Source organism: Schistocerca gregaria, chromosome 3 (genome assembly GCF_023897955.1).
Source record: "Schistocerca gregaria isolate iqSchGreg1 chromosome 3, iqSchGreg1.2, whole genome shotgun sequence".
NCBI lineage: Eukaryota > Metazoa > Arthropoda > Insecta > Orthoptera > Acrididae > Schistocerca > Schistocerca gregaria.
In genome coordinates, this window is record NC_064922.1 from 789,115,888 (window position 1) to 789,133,272 (window position 17,385).

The 17,385-nt window shown below is 40.8% G+C and overlaps 1 protein-coding gene across 6 annotated transcripts in view; it reads right to left on the reverse strand.

The window, feature by feature from the left end:
- The window catches only part of LOC126354250 (inositol polyphosphate-5-phosphatase A), a 311,452-nt gene that overhangs the window by 105,801 nt on the left and 188,266 nt on the right, over positions 1-17,385 (reverse strand). For all 6 annotated transcript variants that reach the window (XM_050003765.1, XM_050003764.1, XM_050003766.1 and 3 more), the window contains one exon: positions 8-184. In XM_050003765.1, coding sequence (XP_049859722.1) covers positions 8-184 — 177 coding nt within the window. The remainder of the gene's footprint in view (positions 1-7; positions 185-17,385) is intronic.

A 17,385-nucleotide genomic window follows, 5' to 3' on the forward strand; every position in this document is an offset into this window, starting at 1 on the left:
TACTTACTAGAGACTTTGCTGTGTAGCTGAGTACCACCCGATCACACCATGATGGACACCTTGTCTGCATATAGCGCTTTGCTCCTTTTTCATTTTCTTCAAATGGATAACTTGGTGGGAACTTTATGACAAATTCAAAAAGCTGGCCACTGAAAGGCTCTAATTCTTTATCAAACTCTCTCAGCTGAAAGAAGACAAAAATGTTTATAAAGAATTAAGCACCACACATTAAACCTTCTGAGCTGTTCATTACACACATGTATTTGTTACTATGCTATCAGTCAGATAAAAATAAACAGACAGGACTTCAACGATTTCAAGTATTCGGGTGCGGAAGGACAAATAAATTGCGACTGGTTCTTGTAATTTGGTTTAAATAATAAATTCTGAAACTCTTTACTGATCAATAATGGGTTGTACATAAATGTCAATGAAAGCAAAAAAAAGTTTATGCTATAGAAAATGCACTGTCTGAATGAATAGGACACTGGTTTAAGATAGTAATGAGAAAAATTTGATGCAAGTGTTTAAATGTATTTCATCTTTGAGTTATCCTATATGTTGTTCTTATAACTGAGCTGACAAGCATTCTGTTTCCAAACCTAAGCAGGTTTTTCAATAAAGCTCAATGCTTAGCACTGAAAGCACGTTTATTACTGATATCAAGGACATCCAAAACAGAACTGACTTCCTGGACAGTGTGTGCTGCTGTTTATACAATAACTGGATTTCCAAGATACTTATAAAAACATTACAAACATCAGGTGTTTCAAAAACATTCCAGAAATGATAGGTACTAGAAAAAGTAATTGGTGGTGGTCGAGTATAAACTGGCAGCCTGCAGCACACCAGAGGTGATGCTCACCCCAACACCACATTGCACACACCACAGTTTGTGGCATTGCTCTCTCTGTGAGAAACAGTGGTCTGTTGTTTCAGAAGATCTAATTAGAGCTGATTACAGTAACCTGGATCTAAACCTCATTAATGGTCTTCAGTATGGTAGCGTTGAAGGATTGAGTCTTTCTCACCTTAGTTTCACATCCTCTTCATTATTATAAGCACCAAAGGTGTCCCAACCCTCTGAAGCTTCACAATTGTTGAGTGAGTCATCAGTTTCCTTGAACCACTGAACTCAATCTGTGCCTCTGGACTGTAGTAGGCGATTATATGGAGGACATTAATGATGTCTCTGCACTTTCGTCCTTTCGATGACCGGTCATAATCCACAACTTCATATGTGAAGTCCACTAAATGACAGAATATATGATACAGACCGAGGTAGCACATTAGCAAATCCCTCTGTTCAACGGCAATGTCATTTAATGCACCAATGACTGAGATTTCATCTACGTTGCTGTGTTCTGTCTAATAATTTCTTGAAAGGGAATCAGTGTCCTTGTATGTGTCCCTTGTATACCATTCTGATATCTGTAGTGTAACAGGACATTTTATCAAATACCCTTGTCCACTATCAATATTCGTACCAGCTAAAGATGATTGTGATAGCAGCTATTTGTTCCACAGTGTATAAAGAGGAGCAGATACTGATACTGTGTGCGCCCTAGTCTGTGTTTGTGCAGAGGGTGCATGAGCAGTAACAACAAGGCCAGTGGTGAGGAGTCGTACGATGCACAACGTTCACTTGCTGTATGACGCTACATGTATGCTTTGGTACTCCGAGGTGGCAGTGTCATAGACAGCTTTGAGTAAGATGGCCGTGGACAATATCAGCAGGCACCCAAAAACAAATGTATCACTTGCATGTTAAAGACAACTTCGGTGTACAACCTAAGGGTCAGATGTTTTAATGTTTGATGTTTGGTTTAACTACTTTGAGCTCTAATTATTGGGCTCTGTCATTGTGCGACTTGAAGACTCTAAAGAAAGAGAAATGCAAATGAGAGTTTGAAGTTAATTTATTAGCTTAAAGTAGTCGCATGGTCTAACATTTCGGTACTATCCATCAAGGATCAAAGGTCGCAAGAAAAGCAAGTCTGACCACAGCAGTGGGACAGAGTAGCGAGACTGCCAGAACAATTTCCACCAGAAAGATTTATAACGGGTAACTGGCAGATCCAAAATGGTGAAAATGTACTACGCGCAGACAGCAGCTAAGTACACCACTTAGTAAAAAACATACTTCTTCACCCTATGTTGTAGTTTTAAAGCCCCTGTGCCCATCTTGCCAGTCTACCTACCAGATCCTTCGGGTTAGTCAGGTAGTACAGAGGATGGTGAACTGTCACAATGGTGTGTGGTTTGCCAAATAAATGTGACCAGAACTTGCTGATGGCTAAAACAGGTCCAAGGTACTCTTTCTTGGTTGTACAGTAGTTCATGTTGGACTTGGAGATTAGTATGGATGCATAAGCATCTGACTGCTCTTTTTTTCTCTAGTTTGGGACAGACTCCACTGCCATTAACTAGTTGCCCAAGATTTTTATTTCATGGTTGGTGAAGAGGCAATGTCTAGGATTCAGGTGGAGACCTGCAGTCTGAATACACTTCAACACAGATTTCAGGGATCTTGGATGGTCTTCAAATGCCTTCAAAAAAATGATTATGTCACTCAGATAGCAAACATACATTGTCCTTTTAAAGTGTCAAAGCAGGTTGTCCATCATATGTTCAATGATGGCTGGACCATTACATAGTAAGAATGGTATAGTTCTGAATTCAAAGAGGCCATCATGCAGAGTTTTCCTCCTCAGCATCGTCAATCTCAATTTGGCAGTAGCGCGCTTGCATGAACACAGCAGAGAGTAGAGAGCTGTAGTTGAGACGGCAATACCATATGCCATCCTTCTTCACAAGGACCACAGGGCAAGACCAAAGAATCTCTGAAGGTTCTATGATGTCACCTTACAGCATCTTCTTCTGGAGACACTGAGTGCTGGCTTCTTGGCAGATGATCCCCAGTGTTGATATGGTGTTTTACCATGGGCCATCTGGTCTATCTTTTCTCCTTTTCGAATTGGAAGGCATTCAACAATTGAGGTAAAATAGCCATATCTCACCGATGTTTCTCGGTCAGGCTAGGTCCTATTAGCAGTTAAATAGTAGTTTCCTCACTGCGTTTTCTGTAATGTGATGCTAATTTGTTCTTATGAACACAGCTTTAGGGATGAGTTATGGCTGCTTGTGACAATTTGTGATACAATGTCCTCCTTGACCATCTACATTGCTTATCAGCACTGCTGGCTGGGCTGCAGAATTCTTTTGTGAGCCCATGTGGCTTTTTTGCAATCTATAAAAGCTTCACAGTTTATTTGAGCATTTCAAATTGCAACTGGAAATCATCTTGTTAATGATGGAGGGATAACAATGTTTTAATGGCAAACAACCACCCACGGCAATGTTGTTATTAGCTTCATTAATCTGGAGCTATGATCTTCCACAGTCTATGACTACTTGTTATGCCAGCACAAAGTCCACGTTAGAATAACATTCTGACTACAGTCTGACAAAACGACAAATTTGAGGGGCTGTGTTCTGTTATTGACACCTAAGTCTTGTGGCACGTGTTCCTATTGGCTGGATGCATTTCTCATTTGCGACTTTCAGGACAGTTGTTTTCATACCACGGAACATAATAATCTTTAGCTGACCATTATAAGCATCCAACATTAGAGGAAAGGAAGCTCCTGAGTTGACTAGCGCCCATACAAGTTGGGCATCGATGATGGTATCAATGAGCTTTCCTGAGATCTTGGCGACTGCTGACTATGGAGAATTTGCATCTGTGGCAGTCTCCACTTCACAGATGGTCATCTAGCTTGGTTTTCCTGAAATCAATGGCTAGGCAAATGGATTGTACCTCATTGTGGGAAAGGGGATTGGCTGTGGAGTGTCGGGGAGCAACCTTGTCCAGGGTATTATGGTGGAATTTGTCCCACAGTTCTACCATAATCATCTGAAGCTGACTGATATGAATATAACTGTTGTGAGGTTGAAGTCACCTCCATTCTCTGCAGTAGTTTACAAAGTGTCCAGGGCATCTATATTGGAAACACTGACACCTTTCCTCTGTCCTCCAAATTCCTGTTCTTCTGCAGGACCTTCTGCTTGGTGTAAGGACTGGCTGTACCTGTATTGGTTGAGTCTTGGGTTGTCATCCGATGGCTGCAGCATAAGTCTGAGATGGGCTAGCCCATTCTTCCTGGTACATTCAGATAGTGGTGGAGATTGGCTCTAAAGATTGATAATCTCTTCTTCAATATGTACTATGATCTCCTGATGAATCATATCAACATTCAAGGTTGATATCTCTTGTGTACTTGTCTGACATTGCTGGCTGCCTCACACTGCCATCTCTCTTCTCTTACTATCTGGTGTATGAGGGAGGTGAGCACATAGTGGCATTCCACAATTAACATAACTCTTTCATCCAAACCTCTTCTGTTACATTCACTGGCACCATTTGATGAATTCCTCCATCACTGTGACGTTCTTTACCAGAATATCTTGGTATATGTCTTCTGTGACTCCTTTCAACAATTGTGAGATTTTATCGACTCCTCTCATGTTAGGCTTAACGATGTGGCACACGGTCAAAATACTCTGTACATACAGGGTGTCAATTATTGACCTATACGGAAAAAACAATAAAAAATCTTAATTAGCTACAAACTACATGGTGCACACACTTTACTCACTCATTCAACACGTAAAAGTCACTACAGATATTCAGATTTAGGTTATGACTTGTTTGATATGCCTGTCATCATTGGCGATGATGTGATTCAGACGAATAGCGAAATTCTGCAGGATGTGCAAAAGTGGCGGAACATCGATGCTGTTGATGACCTCCTGAATGGCTGTTTGTAGCTCAGCAATGGTTTTCAGTTATTGCTGTACTCTTTGTTTTTAATATAGCCATGCCAAAAGGAGTCTCGTGTTCAGATCTGAAGAAAATGGTGGCCAATCGAAGCCTATGCCAGTGACCTCCAGTACTCTAGAGCCCGAGTGTGGTCCCCAAAGTGCTTTTCCAGGACATGAAACACTCTCCTACTTCGATGGGGTCGAGCTCCATCTTGCGTGAATCACATCTTGTCAAAATCAGGGTCACTTTGGATAATGGGGGTGAAATCATCTTCCAAAACCTTCACGTACCATTTGGTAGTCAAAGTGCCATCAAGGAATGTCGCACGGATTATTTCATGACTGGACATTGCACATCACACAGCTACCAGTTGAGGGTGAAGGTGATTTCATGATCACGAAATTCGGTTTCTTGGTCTCTGAAATGCACCAATTTTGCTTACTGACAAACCCATCCAAATAAAATTGGGCGTCGCTAAACCAACATACTAATTCCCATCATGCTGTGCAGCCAACCATGCAGTTTGAAAGTCCTAATGCAAACTGTTCCAAAGTTATGATGAATTTATTTCATACAGTTCAATAATTGTTACCCTGTATGTGTCATTTCCCCTTGACGTTGGGCCCTGATCTTCCACTGTTGTTCCGTAACTGGACCTACTACTAATTGCAACCAAACATTTTCTTCGATTTAGCGTGGAATTTATCCCATCTATTGAGCTTCTCATCATTGTTCTCAAACCATTGCTGGGCTGAGCTGTCCAAGTAAAGGTATACATTTGCCAAACACAACATGTCATCCCACCTGTTATATTTAGCGACTTGCTCAAATCATTTCAGCCATTTTGTTAGATTTTGACCAGCACCTTCTTCATAAAACATTGAGGGAAGCCTGATGTGCAGCTGACTTTCTGCTGTTTTGGAATCCTTTTACCCGGAATATACAGATTTTAGGAACAATGTACTGTTTGTATTCCATTCCCTGTCTGTATAGGTGACAGTTTTTTATACTGCCTAATTGGGGCCATGGAGATGTAGATGTTTTGAAGTACCTGGCACCTCCACCAAACAATGTCACGTTTAATCCATAATCAATTCCAAATCTGATGGCAGAATCGTCAATGAAGTTTAACTCACAGACTGAAAGCAAATGTAAAGCTAACACAGAGCTGACCTCCTGAAAGGAGAGTGCAGCTATTTAAACAAAAATCGAATATTTCAGAATATACAAATATAAGGTATTTCAAGAACCTTCTACAAATGATAGACACTAAATAACAAATAACTGCTGGTGGTTGGTTTGAACTGGTGACACGCTGTACAACAACCAGCAATGCTAAACCCTACTCCAAACTACGTGCACCACAGCTTGCAGCAGTATAAGCGTAAGGCACACAATCAAGACAAGAACACACCCTGTTACCAAAGAGAAGAAAGTGACATGTCTGCGGCACTTCCGTGATGAACAGCCATCGACAGCATTACATACAAGATAACAATCTTTTGTATTATGAATTATATGGATACATCATACTGTATATGCTGCACACGCTCAAGGAAAAATACCATCATGTATTTGATTCACTTCTGAATGTACATTTTTAATAGCAGATACTATGCATCTAAAACAGAATCCTATTAAAACCTCAAATTTTACTTAATTTCTAATTCCAACATACCCAATGTGGGAGATTAAGCAAATTTGAATTAAGATCAACAGCTACTGAAGTTGAGAAATAATTAACATCGAAATGAATCTGAAATCTCGGCATAAGCTTAGTTGAAATTAAAACAAGAAACTATTAAGTTATGTCTCAGATGCATTTCAGATTAGGAGAGCTTTCAAAGAAATTAGAGCACTCATAGTTTAATATATGGCACCCCAAGTTGTATCCAAAGTTTATTTGAAATCACATAATCCCAGAGATCCTTTATATTTTGTGTGACTTTTTCAAATATGATTTTGAAATGTCCTTTTCTGAACAGTTTCAGTCTGAAATCTACGACGCTGGCTTGCATTGCACACTCAGTTTATTCAGAGGCAGAGCTTCATTCAGGATATATGTAGTCATTCACACAATATTCTTATTATGTCAACAAACTTATGAATATCAATGTCAATCTTCTATCACAACATCATAAATATTTTAACTACTATTTTTGAAGAAATCTTAACTTGGCATATCTAACAATTAATATCCATTTCTTGTACGGTTACATTTAAGTATGTTTATCTCCTAATAATCTGTCTCCCATGTGGTACAAAGCTTGAACTTCTGTCAATACAGCTTGTATAAGGGCTAAAGTTCCCTTTTTCAAATACAAATATTTTATCATTGGCAACTATACTTACCTAATTCAACAACAGAAAGAGGGAAACAGTTCTTACCAACAATAATGTCAACACAAGTATTACACTGGAATTTCTTCAGATTTATGCATCTAATGTTCCAATATGAGTGCCTCAAAATCTCACCAACTGTCTTTATGGGAATTGATGAAGGAATTGGAACAGCTGTTCATCCTTGCCTAGGATTTATTGAGTCTATGTTATGGCACTGGAACAGCAATCCCCCTCCCCCAAGTAACTGGAGACTATATTCTGTTGAAAACTTAACATTGTTTCAACATATGTGCTGTGCTGTTACTATTTGTGGTGCTATTCACATCCTGAATACACCACTCCACTCCTTGAAGTGAATAGAGCATCTGATTAATGGAACAGGTATTGTAGTTAACTTTGGCTTTCATGGACTGACATTTCACATTTTGTAGCAGATAGGGTAAACTTTGCGCAAAACAGTAATGCACCCAAACGTGCAATATTTGAAGCATTTCACTGGATATGGCATGAGTGGACAGACATTACATGTATTTTCAGCTTTCAGCTTTCAAGTACACAGGTAAAATCAACAAACACTACAATGTCTATTAAGAAATAGTTTAAAACAGGAAGATGGTAAATATGACAGGTGGTACCTACAAAATTTGGTGCAACAGTTGTAATGTGAAATACTTCAGTCAGACTGCTAGATCTTTAAAGCTGAGATACAAGGAACACTGGCATGGTTTTCAGCTTAATAATTTCCACAAGTCGACCATAGTCAGGCATATACATGGAGCTGTCCACCCTTTGTTAGAAACTGAATAACGCCTCTTAGTTTTGCACATAAGAGGATAAGGGTAGGAACTGGATGTACTGGAACAGTTTCAGATTATGACACATAGAGGGAGAAATGAAAAATACAGTAAATGAACAGATTACAGGAGAGAGAAAAATTTTGTCTTAATATCAGTCTTGTTAGCTATTTTAATAATAGTAGTACTGTTGATGTTCTGTGCACGGCGAGATTCAAACTTCTGAGCATATCTTTAGGGATGTGCATTATCTTTCAAACTCTAACCACAGATTTCCTGTGCCCTATCATCACATCCCCCAGTCCTCCAACCACCCCAAGTTTCAGCTACAAAAGGAGCAGCCCCACCCTATTATTACGCAATAACATCCCAGACTGGAACAGTGGAATGAACGCTTTGCCAGGGCTTTAACTATTTATCATTGTGCCTGCTTGAGGAACATCCTTCCCCACAACTTCACTCACTCCTACTGAAGTAATATTCTGCCATCCATGCAATTAATATAATATTCTCGTCCACCCACAAGCCACACCCACTCTCAACCCCTTGCCCCCTCGGGGGCAACGTAATGGTGGAAGATCCAGGTGCCAGACCTGTCCAATACACCCACACAACACATCCTTCTCCTGTCCAGTCACAAGCTTACCCTATACCATGACAAGCAGGGCCACCTGACAAAGTAGTCATGGCATATACCAGATCTGGTGAAATTTCTGCATAGCATTTTATGTGGGAATGATCACCAACCAACTATCCACCCGAATGAACAGCCACAGCCACACTGCGGTCAAGAACAGAGTTGACCTCAGCACAACATGCTCTCATGCTCTCTCTCTCTCTCTCTCTCTCTCTCTCTCTCTCTCTCTCTCTCTCTCTGTGTGTGTGTGTGTGTGTGTGTGTGTGTGTGTGTGTGTGTGTGTGTGTGTGTTGCTCGAAAAAGAATTTGTCCAAAAGTTGACAAAGTTTTCCATCTTGTTTATGTGCCTGTTGATGATTCATCACCATTTTTATTTGGTATATCATTACATTTCCCATAGTAATACCCATCATATACTAGCATGTTACGAAACCCTAAGAAACAATGGAGTATTCCATCAATTTCTTTGCCCTCAAAAGATTTGTTAGTAGTTTTAATGCAGCAGCGTTTGTCAAGTGTGGCATTATACAGACCCTCTATACTTTCCAGGGTACCTGTTAATAATCCTAATCCAGTTTGGATATAAATGGGAGACAATACCACCTTCTCTTTCAACAACACTGCAAGATGCTTTTAATAGTTTCCCCAATGAAACACTGTTTCAAACTCTAGCAGAGAATACCAAGAGTTTCTGGTCATATGCAAAGTACAACAGTTGCAAGACACAATCGATATCTTCACAATTCAAATAAAGTGGAGTTAGTAAACATGGTTTTCTGAAATTTCTTCACCCAAGATGACAAAGTAAATATTTCAGAATACCAAGAGTTTCTGGTCATATGCAAAGTACAACAGTTGCAAGACACAATCGATATCTTCACAATTCAAATAAAGTGGAGTTAGTAAACATGGTTTTCTGAAATTTCTTCACCCAAGATGACAAAGTAAATATTTCAGAATTAGAATGAAGAATGGCTGCCACCAAGAGTAACTCACAGGTAGATAGCCTCAGAGTAGCGAAGCAAGTTAAATCACTTAATAAAGACTAATTTCCAGTCCAGACTGTATACCAATTACATTCCTTTCGAAGTACACTGATGTAACTGCACCGTAAGCAACATATCTACCTCTTGCTTGACTAGAAAGTTTCACAGGTTATATCAATACATAAGAAATGAAATAAAAGTAATCTGCTGAATTCAAGACCCATATCACTGATGTCAATTTGCAATAGGATTTTGGAACATATGCTGTGTTTGAACACTATAAATTATTTTGGGGGAAAACAAAATTATTGACACACAGTCATCACAGATTCATAATATTGCTCTTGTAAAATACAACTGGTTCTTTATTCATACTAAGTAATCATTGCTATCAACAGGGATCTCAAACTGATTCCATGTTTCTAGATTTTCAGGAGGCTTTTGGCACTGTTTTCACAGACAGCTTCTGATTGGCCTATGGAGAACTGCCCAGTTATGTGACTGACCTTTTTTGACAGGAAATCACAAATTCACAGTACATAGTAACTGATGGAAAGTCATCAAGTAGAAAAGAAGTTATATATGACACTCCCCAAGGAAGTTCATGGGTCCTCTGCTGTCCCTACTCTATGTAAATGATCTAAGAGAGAATCTGAGCAGCTCTCTTAGATTGTCTGCAGATGATGCTGTCATTTATAGTCTAGTAAAGTCATCAAAAGATCAAAACGAATTGTAAAATGATTGAAACAAAATATCTGTATGGTGTGACAAGTGGTATTTGACTCTAAACAATGAGAAGTGTGAGCTCATCCACTTCAGTAATACAAAGAACTCAAATTTTTTGTTACATGATAAATCAAACAAATTTAATGGCTGTCAATTCAACTAAATACCTAGCGGCTACAATTATGAACACTTTAAACTGGAATGATCACATAGAAAGTATTGTGGGTAGATGAACCAAAGACAGCATTTTATTGGCAGGTCAGTTAGAAGATGCAATAAATCTACCAAAAAGATTGCCTACATTACACTTGTCCATCCTCTTCTGAAGTATACTGTGCAGTACAGGATCCTTATGAGATAGGACTGACAAACAACATGGAAAAAGGTCAAAGAAGGCCAGCTTGTTTTGTATTACTGCGAAAGAGAGATTAGTGTGTCATGGATACAATATGTGATTCATGATCATTAAAACAAAGACTTTTCTCAATGTGCTGAAATAGTTTCACCAAATATTTTAATCACCAACTTTCTCATACAAAAGAGAAAATATTTTTTTGTCTCCCACCTACACTGGGAGAAATGACCTTCGCAATAAATTAAGACAACTGTTTTTTCTCTATGCTATTTAAGAGTGGAACAGCAGAGAAATAATCAAAGTGATTAAATGAACCCTCTGTCAAGCACTTAAGTGTGAATAGCAGAGTAGGAATGTAGAAATCATGATACAAACAAAATTACTCTTTAAGAGTCCTTGAGTTTAAACTCGTTGCATATTCGTACTATACTAAGACAGTAGTAATCATAAAGTGACATATCCAGATAAAATACAACATTTAGTATTGAAGACCATGGAATATCAAGCTACTATGAACCCAAAGAGATATATTTTATCACTGAACATAAATACATCAAACGCTGTGTGCTGTCACTGCAGTCATCACTGCAATGCCCAATCACTACAATCTTTCTGAAAGTATGAGCAGTGGGCACCCTCCCAGGCTCTGTTTATTGAATTGTTGTCGATAAACACTGGCAGTCAACCCAAGCAGCCAGGAATGTCGATTAAAAGGTTCTACGGGTTGGCTGGTTGGTTGGTTTAAAAGAGGGAGAAGGGGCCAAACTACAAGTTAATCAGTCCCTTGTTCCAAAGGAAATAATGCCACAAGGGTGAGAATAAGGCAATGAGAATTACAACACAAAACAGAATGGAAGGAAAAACCACAGCAACGACTGAAGAGCAACAAACACTTAAATGGACAAAATAGGACAAGAAAACCACAAAGACACAAGAAACAGGTAGAAGAGGTTAAAACAAGAAAGCAGGTTATCATGGCTAGCTGACCATAAGGATAAAAGGAAAAGCCAGCCACTCTGCAACACATTAAAACCTCCACCCTGAAAGTATTAGGGTGTAGGACACACAGGGACAAAGGACATGTGCTAAAACTTAGAGCAAATGATAAAACTCTCCCCCACGAATAAAACGTAAAACTAAGGTTGCCGTTGAGGCATTGTTGCCCAACACTGAAGGTAGGGTGCTGGGAAAGTTAAAAGTCCACTGCAGAGCGGCTAAAAGTGGGCAGCTCAGCAAGAGAGGAACGACCTTTATTCACGAGCCACAGCGACACTGAGGTGGGTCCTCGCGACGGAGGAGGTAACCATGCAACAGCCAAGTATGGCCAATGCGGAGCTGACAGGGAACCACAAAGTCCCTGCAAGAGGCGCACACGGAAGTCTTCCACACATTCATAGTTTCCTTAATGGCATGCAGCTTGTTGTGAGTAATGAGGTTATGCCATTCTATCTCCCAAAGCAGCAAAACCTAGTGGTGTAATACTGAATGCAGGTCAGTTTCACAGAAGCTGATCTCCGTAAGTGGTTTCCGCGTATCCTCTTTGGCCAGCCTGTCGGAAATTTCGTTGCCTGGGATTCCGAGGTGACCTGGGATCCAGACAAACACCACTGAGCGACTGGACAGTTCCAGAGCATAGATGGACTCCTTGATGGTCATTACCAAAGGATGACGAGGGTAGCACCAGTCGATAGCTTGTAGGCTGCTCAAGGAGTCAGTACACAGGAGAAATGACTCGCCAGCGCATGAGCAGATGTGCTCACGAGCACGAGATATGGCCGCCAGCTCTGCTGTGAGAACACTGCAGCCATCTGGTAAGAAGTGCTGTTCTATATGTCCTCCATGAACATAGGCAAAGCCAACGTGACCATCAGCCATCGAGCCATTGGTGTAAACCATTTCATGGTCTCCGTACATGTCGAGAATCGAGAGGAAGTGACAGTGGAGAGTCGCAGGGTTAACTGAGTCCTTAGGGCCATGTGAAAGATCCAGGCAAAGCCACAGCCTAGGTGTACACCATGGAAGTGTTCGTGAATGAACCTTAAGTATAGGTGGCAAAGGAAAGGACTCCAGTTTGGAGAGAAGGGATCGCAAAAGAACTGCAATTGTAAGCCCTAACCTGAGCCGCCGATCAGGGAGATGAACTGCCGTGGGCCGGAAAAGGAGACGGTAATGCGGATGTGCAGGAGAACTACAAACATGTGCAACATAACTGGAGAGCAATTTTGCATGCCTAACCTGCAATGGAGTGACTCTGGCCTCCACCAGGACGCTGATAGCCGGACCCGTCCTAAAAGCTCCTGTCACTAGGTGAATGCCACAGTGGTACACTGGGTTGAGTAAATGCAATGCTGAGAGTGCTGTTGAACCATAAACCACACTCCCATAGTCAAGGCGGGATTGAACAAGGACTCTGTAGAGCTGCAGCAGCGTACAGCGATTTGCACCCCAGTTGGTGTTGCTCAGGCAGCGGAGAGCATTGAGGTGCTGCCAACACTTCCACTTAAGCTGACGGAGGTGAGGACGCCAAGTCAATTGGGCATTGAAAACCAGTCCTAAGAATCGATATGTCTCCACTACGGTGAGTGGATCGTCATTAAAGTAAAATTCTGGTTCCGGGTTAAAAGTATGACTCCAACAGAAGTGCATAACACACAACTTTGTGGCCGAAAACTGGAAACCATGGGGTAGAGCCCATGACTGCGACTTGTGGATGGCTCTGTGTAGGTGCTGCTCTGCAACACCAGCACTGGTGGAGCAGTACGCAAAGCAGAAGTCGTCTGTGTACAGAGAAGGTGAGACGGAAGGCCTTACAGCTGCTGTAGACCATTAACGGCCACTAAAAATGGAGATACACTCAATGTGGAGTGCTGCAGGGCCCCATTCTCCTGGATATGGGAGGAACTATTGGAGGCACCAACTTGGATGCAGAAAGTACAAAGCAACAGGAATTTGTGGTTAAAAATCGGGAGTGGGCCTAGGAGACCCCACTCGTATGATGTGGCAAGGAAATAATGTCGTCAGGTCATGTTATTTGCGTTTCATAAATAAAAAAAGACAGCAACCAGGTGTTCGTATGGCTGACTCGAAGGACAGCGACCCTGGTTGAAGCCGCCCTGACGTGGAGCCAGTAGGCCATGTGCCTCCAGGACCCAACACAACCACTGACACACGATACGTTCCAGCAGCTTACAAAGAATGTTGGTGAGGCTGATGGCTAATCATCTGACTGTGAATCTGATCTGGCCCAGAAGCTGTGTCGCGGCAACGTGCAAGGGCACTGATCAGCTCCCACTCTTTAAATGGGGCGATATAGGGTTCACTGTCGCGTGTCACGAACAAGAGGACTTTCCTTTCCACCCATCATTTGGGGGTGTGAAAGGCTGGGGGGTAGTTCTCCGATGCAGAGGCTCGAGCATATTGCTCAGCAAAGTGTTCAGCAATTGAGTTTGTGTCGGTAGATAACACGGCTTTGATGTTAATGCCAGGAACACCTGTTGGTGTTTGGTACCCAAAAAGACACCTGATCTTCGTCCAGACTTGGGAAAGTGACATATGGCACCCAACGGTACAGACATATCTGTCCCAACACTCCTGCTTCCATCTTTTGATAAGCTCGCGAACACGAGCACAGAGCTGCTTAAAGGCTGTGAAGTGCACGAGGGAAGGGTGCCACTTATGCTGCTGGAGAGCTGGCCAACACTCTTTAATTGACTCAGCGACTTCCGGCGACCACCAATGGACCGCCTTTCGCTGAGGGCACCCTAAAGAGCAAGGGATCGCGTATTTCCACCACAGTAATAATTGTTGTTGTCATCTGCTCAACCATCACATCAATGTTACCATGTGGAGAAGAGAGTCGATGGTGACTGCAGAGGTGAAAGTTTCCCATTCTGACTTGTTTAAAGCCCATCTGGACAGGCGTCTGTGGGCCTGATGCCGGGGCAGTGACAGGAAGATGGGGAAGTTGTCACTACTACACAGGTTGTCATGTGCAATCCAGTGGATAGATGGGAGAAGTTCTGGGCTGCAAATTGATAAATCAATGTCCGAGTAACCACCACAAACCACAATGAAATGTGTGGTGGCCCCCGTATTTATGAGACAGATGCCGAACAGAGATAGTAAAGTTTCGACATCTCTGCCTCAGTCAGTAAGCTCGGTGCAACCCCAAAGGGGTTATGGGCGTTAAAATCTCCCAAAAGTAGGAAAGGTTCACCGAGTATCAATCAGTGCAGCTAATACATTCAGGGTGTGAGGGTACTGATGTGTAGTATCTGTAAGTGGTTGTTCGTTGGAGGGTGACAATGCCCAGTGGCGCAGAGAGTCGCAAGCAGAAGCAGTTGCTGAGAGGCTGTGGAAGGTGTAGGCCGCATGAGCCAAAGGCAGTTGCGTAGCGAAGGATTTATCTCTATGTTTAATAGTAGTGACACATAGTTTGATTAATAGTGTGTTTATGTTTGTGCTGTGTGATAAAGGAAATAAATTCAATTTTACCAGTTCTTAATGCATCTCCATCAGTTAGTACCACATCATTGCATTTAACAATCAACAAAGTTTCAATATACACTGTCAACTAAAACAATAGGAATGTAACATAATAATCATTAATTAACCCATAGAATCTCCAAGGAGACGGGAGCTTATATTTGACGACGCGTGTATCGGACGTCGATTCCTTCGCAATCTTCAGATCGTCAGAGAAGACGGCACAAGAAATGGTAAGTGAAGTAGCTAATTGCGACTGCGGCACTTCGTTTCTTATTGTTTTTCATGTTGCACAGGAGAAGTTAGGAAAGGACCTCTGAACTATGTTAGCACAGGAGAAGTTAGGAAAGGACCTCTGAACTATGTTAGAGACTGTGATACTTATAATATGATCTTTCAAATTAAGTGTTGGAACTGATTATTAACGGACAGTGATTTTTGTGAACATTGTTAACATGGTGGACACAATGCAAAACAACAGTGAAGTTATTAATGAGGGGGACAAGTTAATGCTTTAGTCAATGTAGAATGCGAGTTTGGACTTGAGAATACCACACTTAACGTAATAGAAGATAGTGGATTTGTTAGTTTCGATTCAACGACGCCTAGTTCAACACCAGTGAGTAGTTAATTAAGGCATGTTCTTGTGAGTTTAGTACAATTCTAAGTTACTTGTGTAACCAGTCAATTATAACTGGGACATTTCCTGACTGGCTGAAATATGCAGATGTTAAGCCTGTATTCAAGAAAGGGGATAAAGAGATGCCATCAAACTACAGACAGATTTCACTTTTGCCAGCATTATTAAAAATTTTAGAAAAGTAATCTACAGGCAGCTTCTCAACCATCTGACCACAAATAACATATTATCAAGAACACAGTTTGGATTTCTGAAGGGTTCTGATATCGAAAAGGCTATTTACACCTACAGTGAAAATGTACTTAATTCATTAAATAACAAATTACAAGCAGCAGGTATTTTCTGTGATTTGTCAAAGGCATTCGATTGTGTGAACCACAACATCCTTTAAAATAAATTAGAATTCTATGGTGTCACGGGCAGTGCTGGAAAATGGTTCAAGTCATACCTCGCTAACAGGAAACAAAGGGTTTTAGTGCAAGGGACTAGTGAATTAAGTCATCAGTCATCATCAGAATGGGAAGAAATTACATGTGGTGTCCCACAAGGATCCATCTTAGGGCCATTGCTTTTTCTTGTGTACATTAATGATCTCTCATCAGTTACACTGCCAGAAGCAGAGTTCGTTTTGTTTGCAGATGACACAAGTATTGCAATAAATAGTATGTCGAGTGTAGTTCTAGTAAGATCTGCTAATGATATTTTCATGGATATTAATAAATGGTTTAAAGCCAACTCACTGACATTAAACTTCGAAAAGACTCACTATATGCAATTCAGAACCTGTAAGAGCTTTCCACCCAGCATATGCATAAAGTACGAAGAAGAGCAGATAGAAGATGTTGACAGTCTTAAATTCCTGGGATTACAACTTGATAATAAATTCAGTTGGAAGGAGCACACCACAGAACTGCAGAAACGCCTTAACAAATCTGTATTTGCAATTCGAGTGTTAGCAGACATAGGCGACATAAAAGTGAAAAAGCTTGCATACTTTGCCTACTTTCATTCCATAATGTCATATGGTATAATATTTTGGGGTAACTCTTCAAGTCAAACAAAAGTTTTCAGAGTCCAAAAGCATGTAATACGTATTATTTGTGGAGTAAACTCACAGACGTCTTGTAGAAACCTCTTCAAATAACTGGGTATACTAACTACTGCCTCTCAGTATATTTATTCCTTAATGAAATTTGTCCTAAATAATATATCTCTTTTTTCCAACAAACAGCTCAGTTCATACATACAATACCACGAACAAAAATGATCTGCACAAGGACTTAAAAGCACTTACTTTAGTTCAAAAAGGGGTCCACTACTCAAGAACACATCTTCAATAATTTGCCAGCAAACATAAAAAATTTAGTTACCAATAGAGTTCAGTTTAAAAGGAGCCTGAAAGACTTACTAGTGGCCAACGCCTTCTACTCCATTGACGAATTTTTTAATAGAAACAAATGATGTGTTGTATATATTTATACTATTAGTATTGTTATTTCAGCTTACAAAAAAAAGGTGACATGTCGCACATCCACGAGGATCTCAACGCGGATCTATGGAACGAAAACTAATCTAATCTAGTCAACAAACGGGA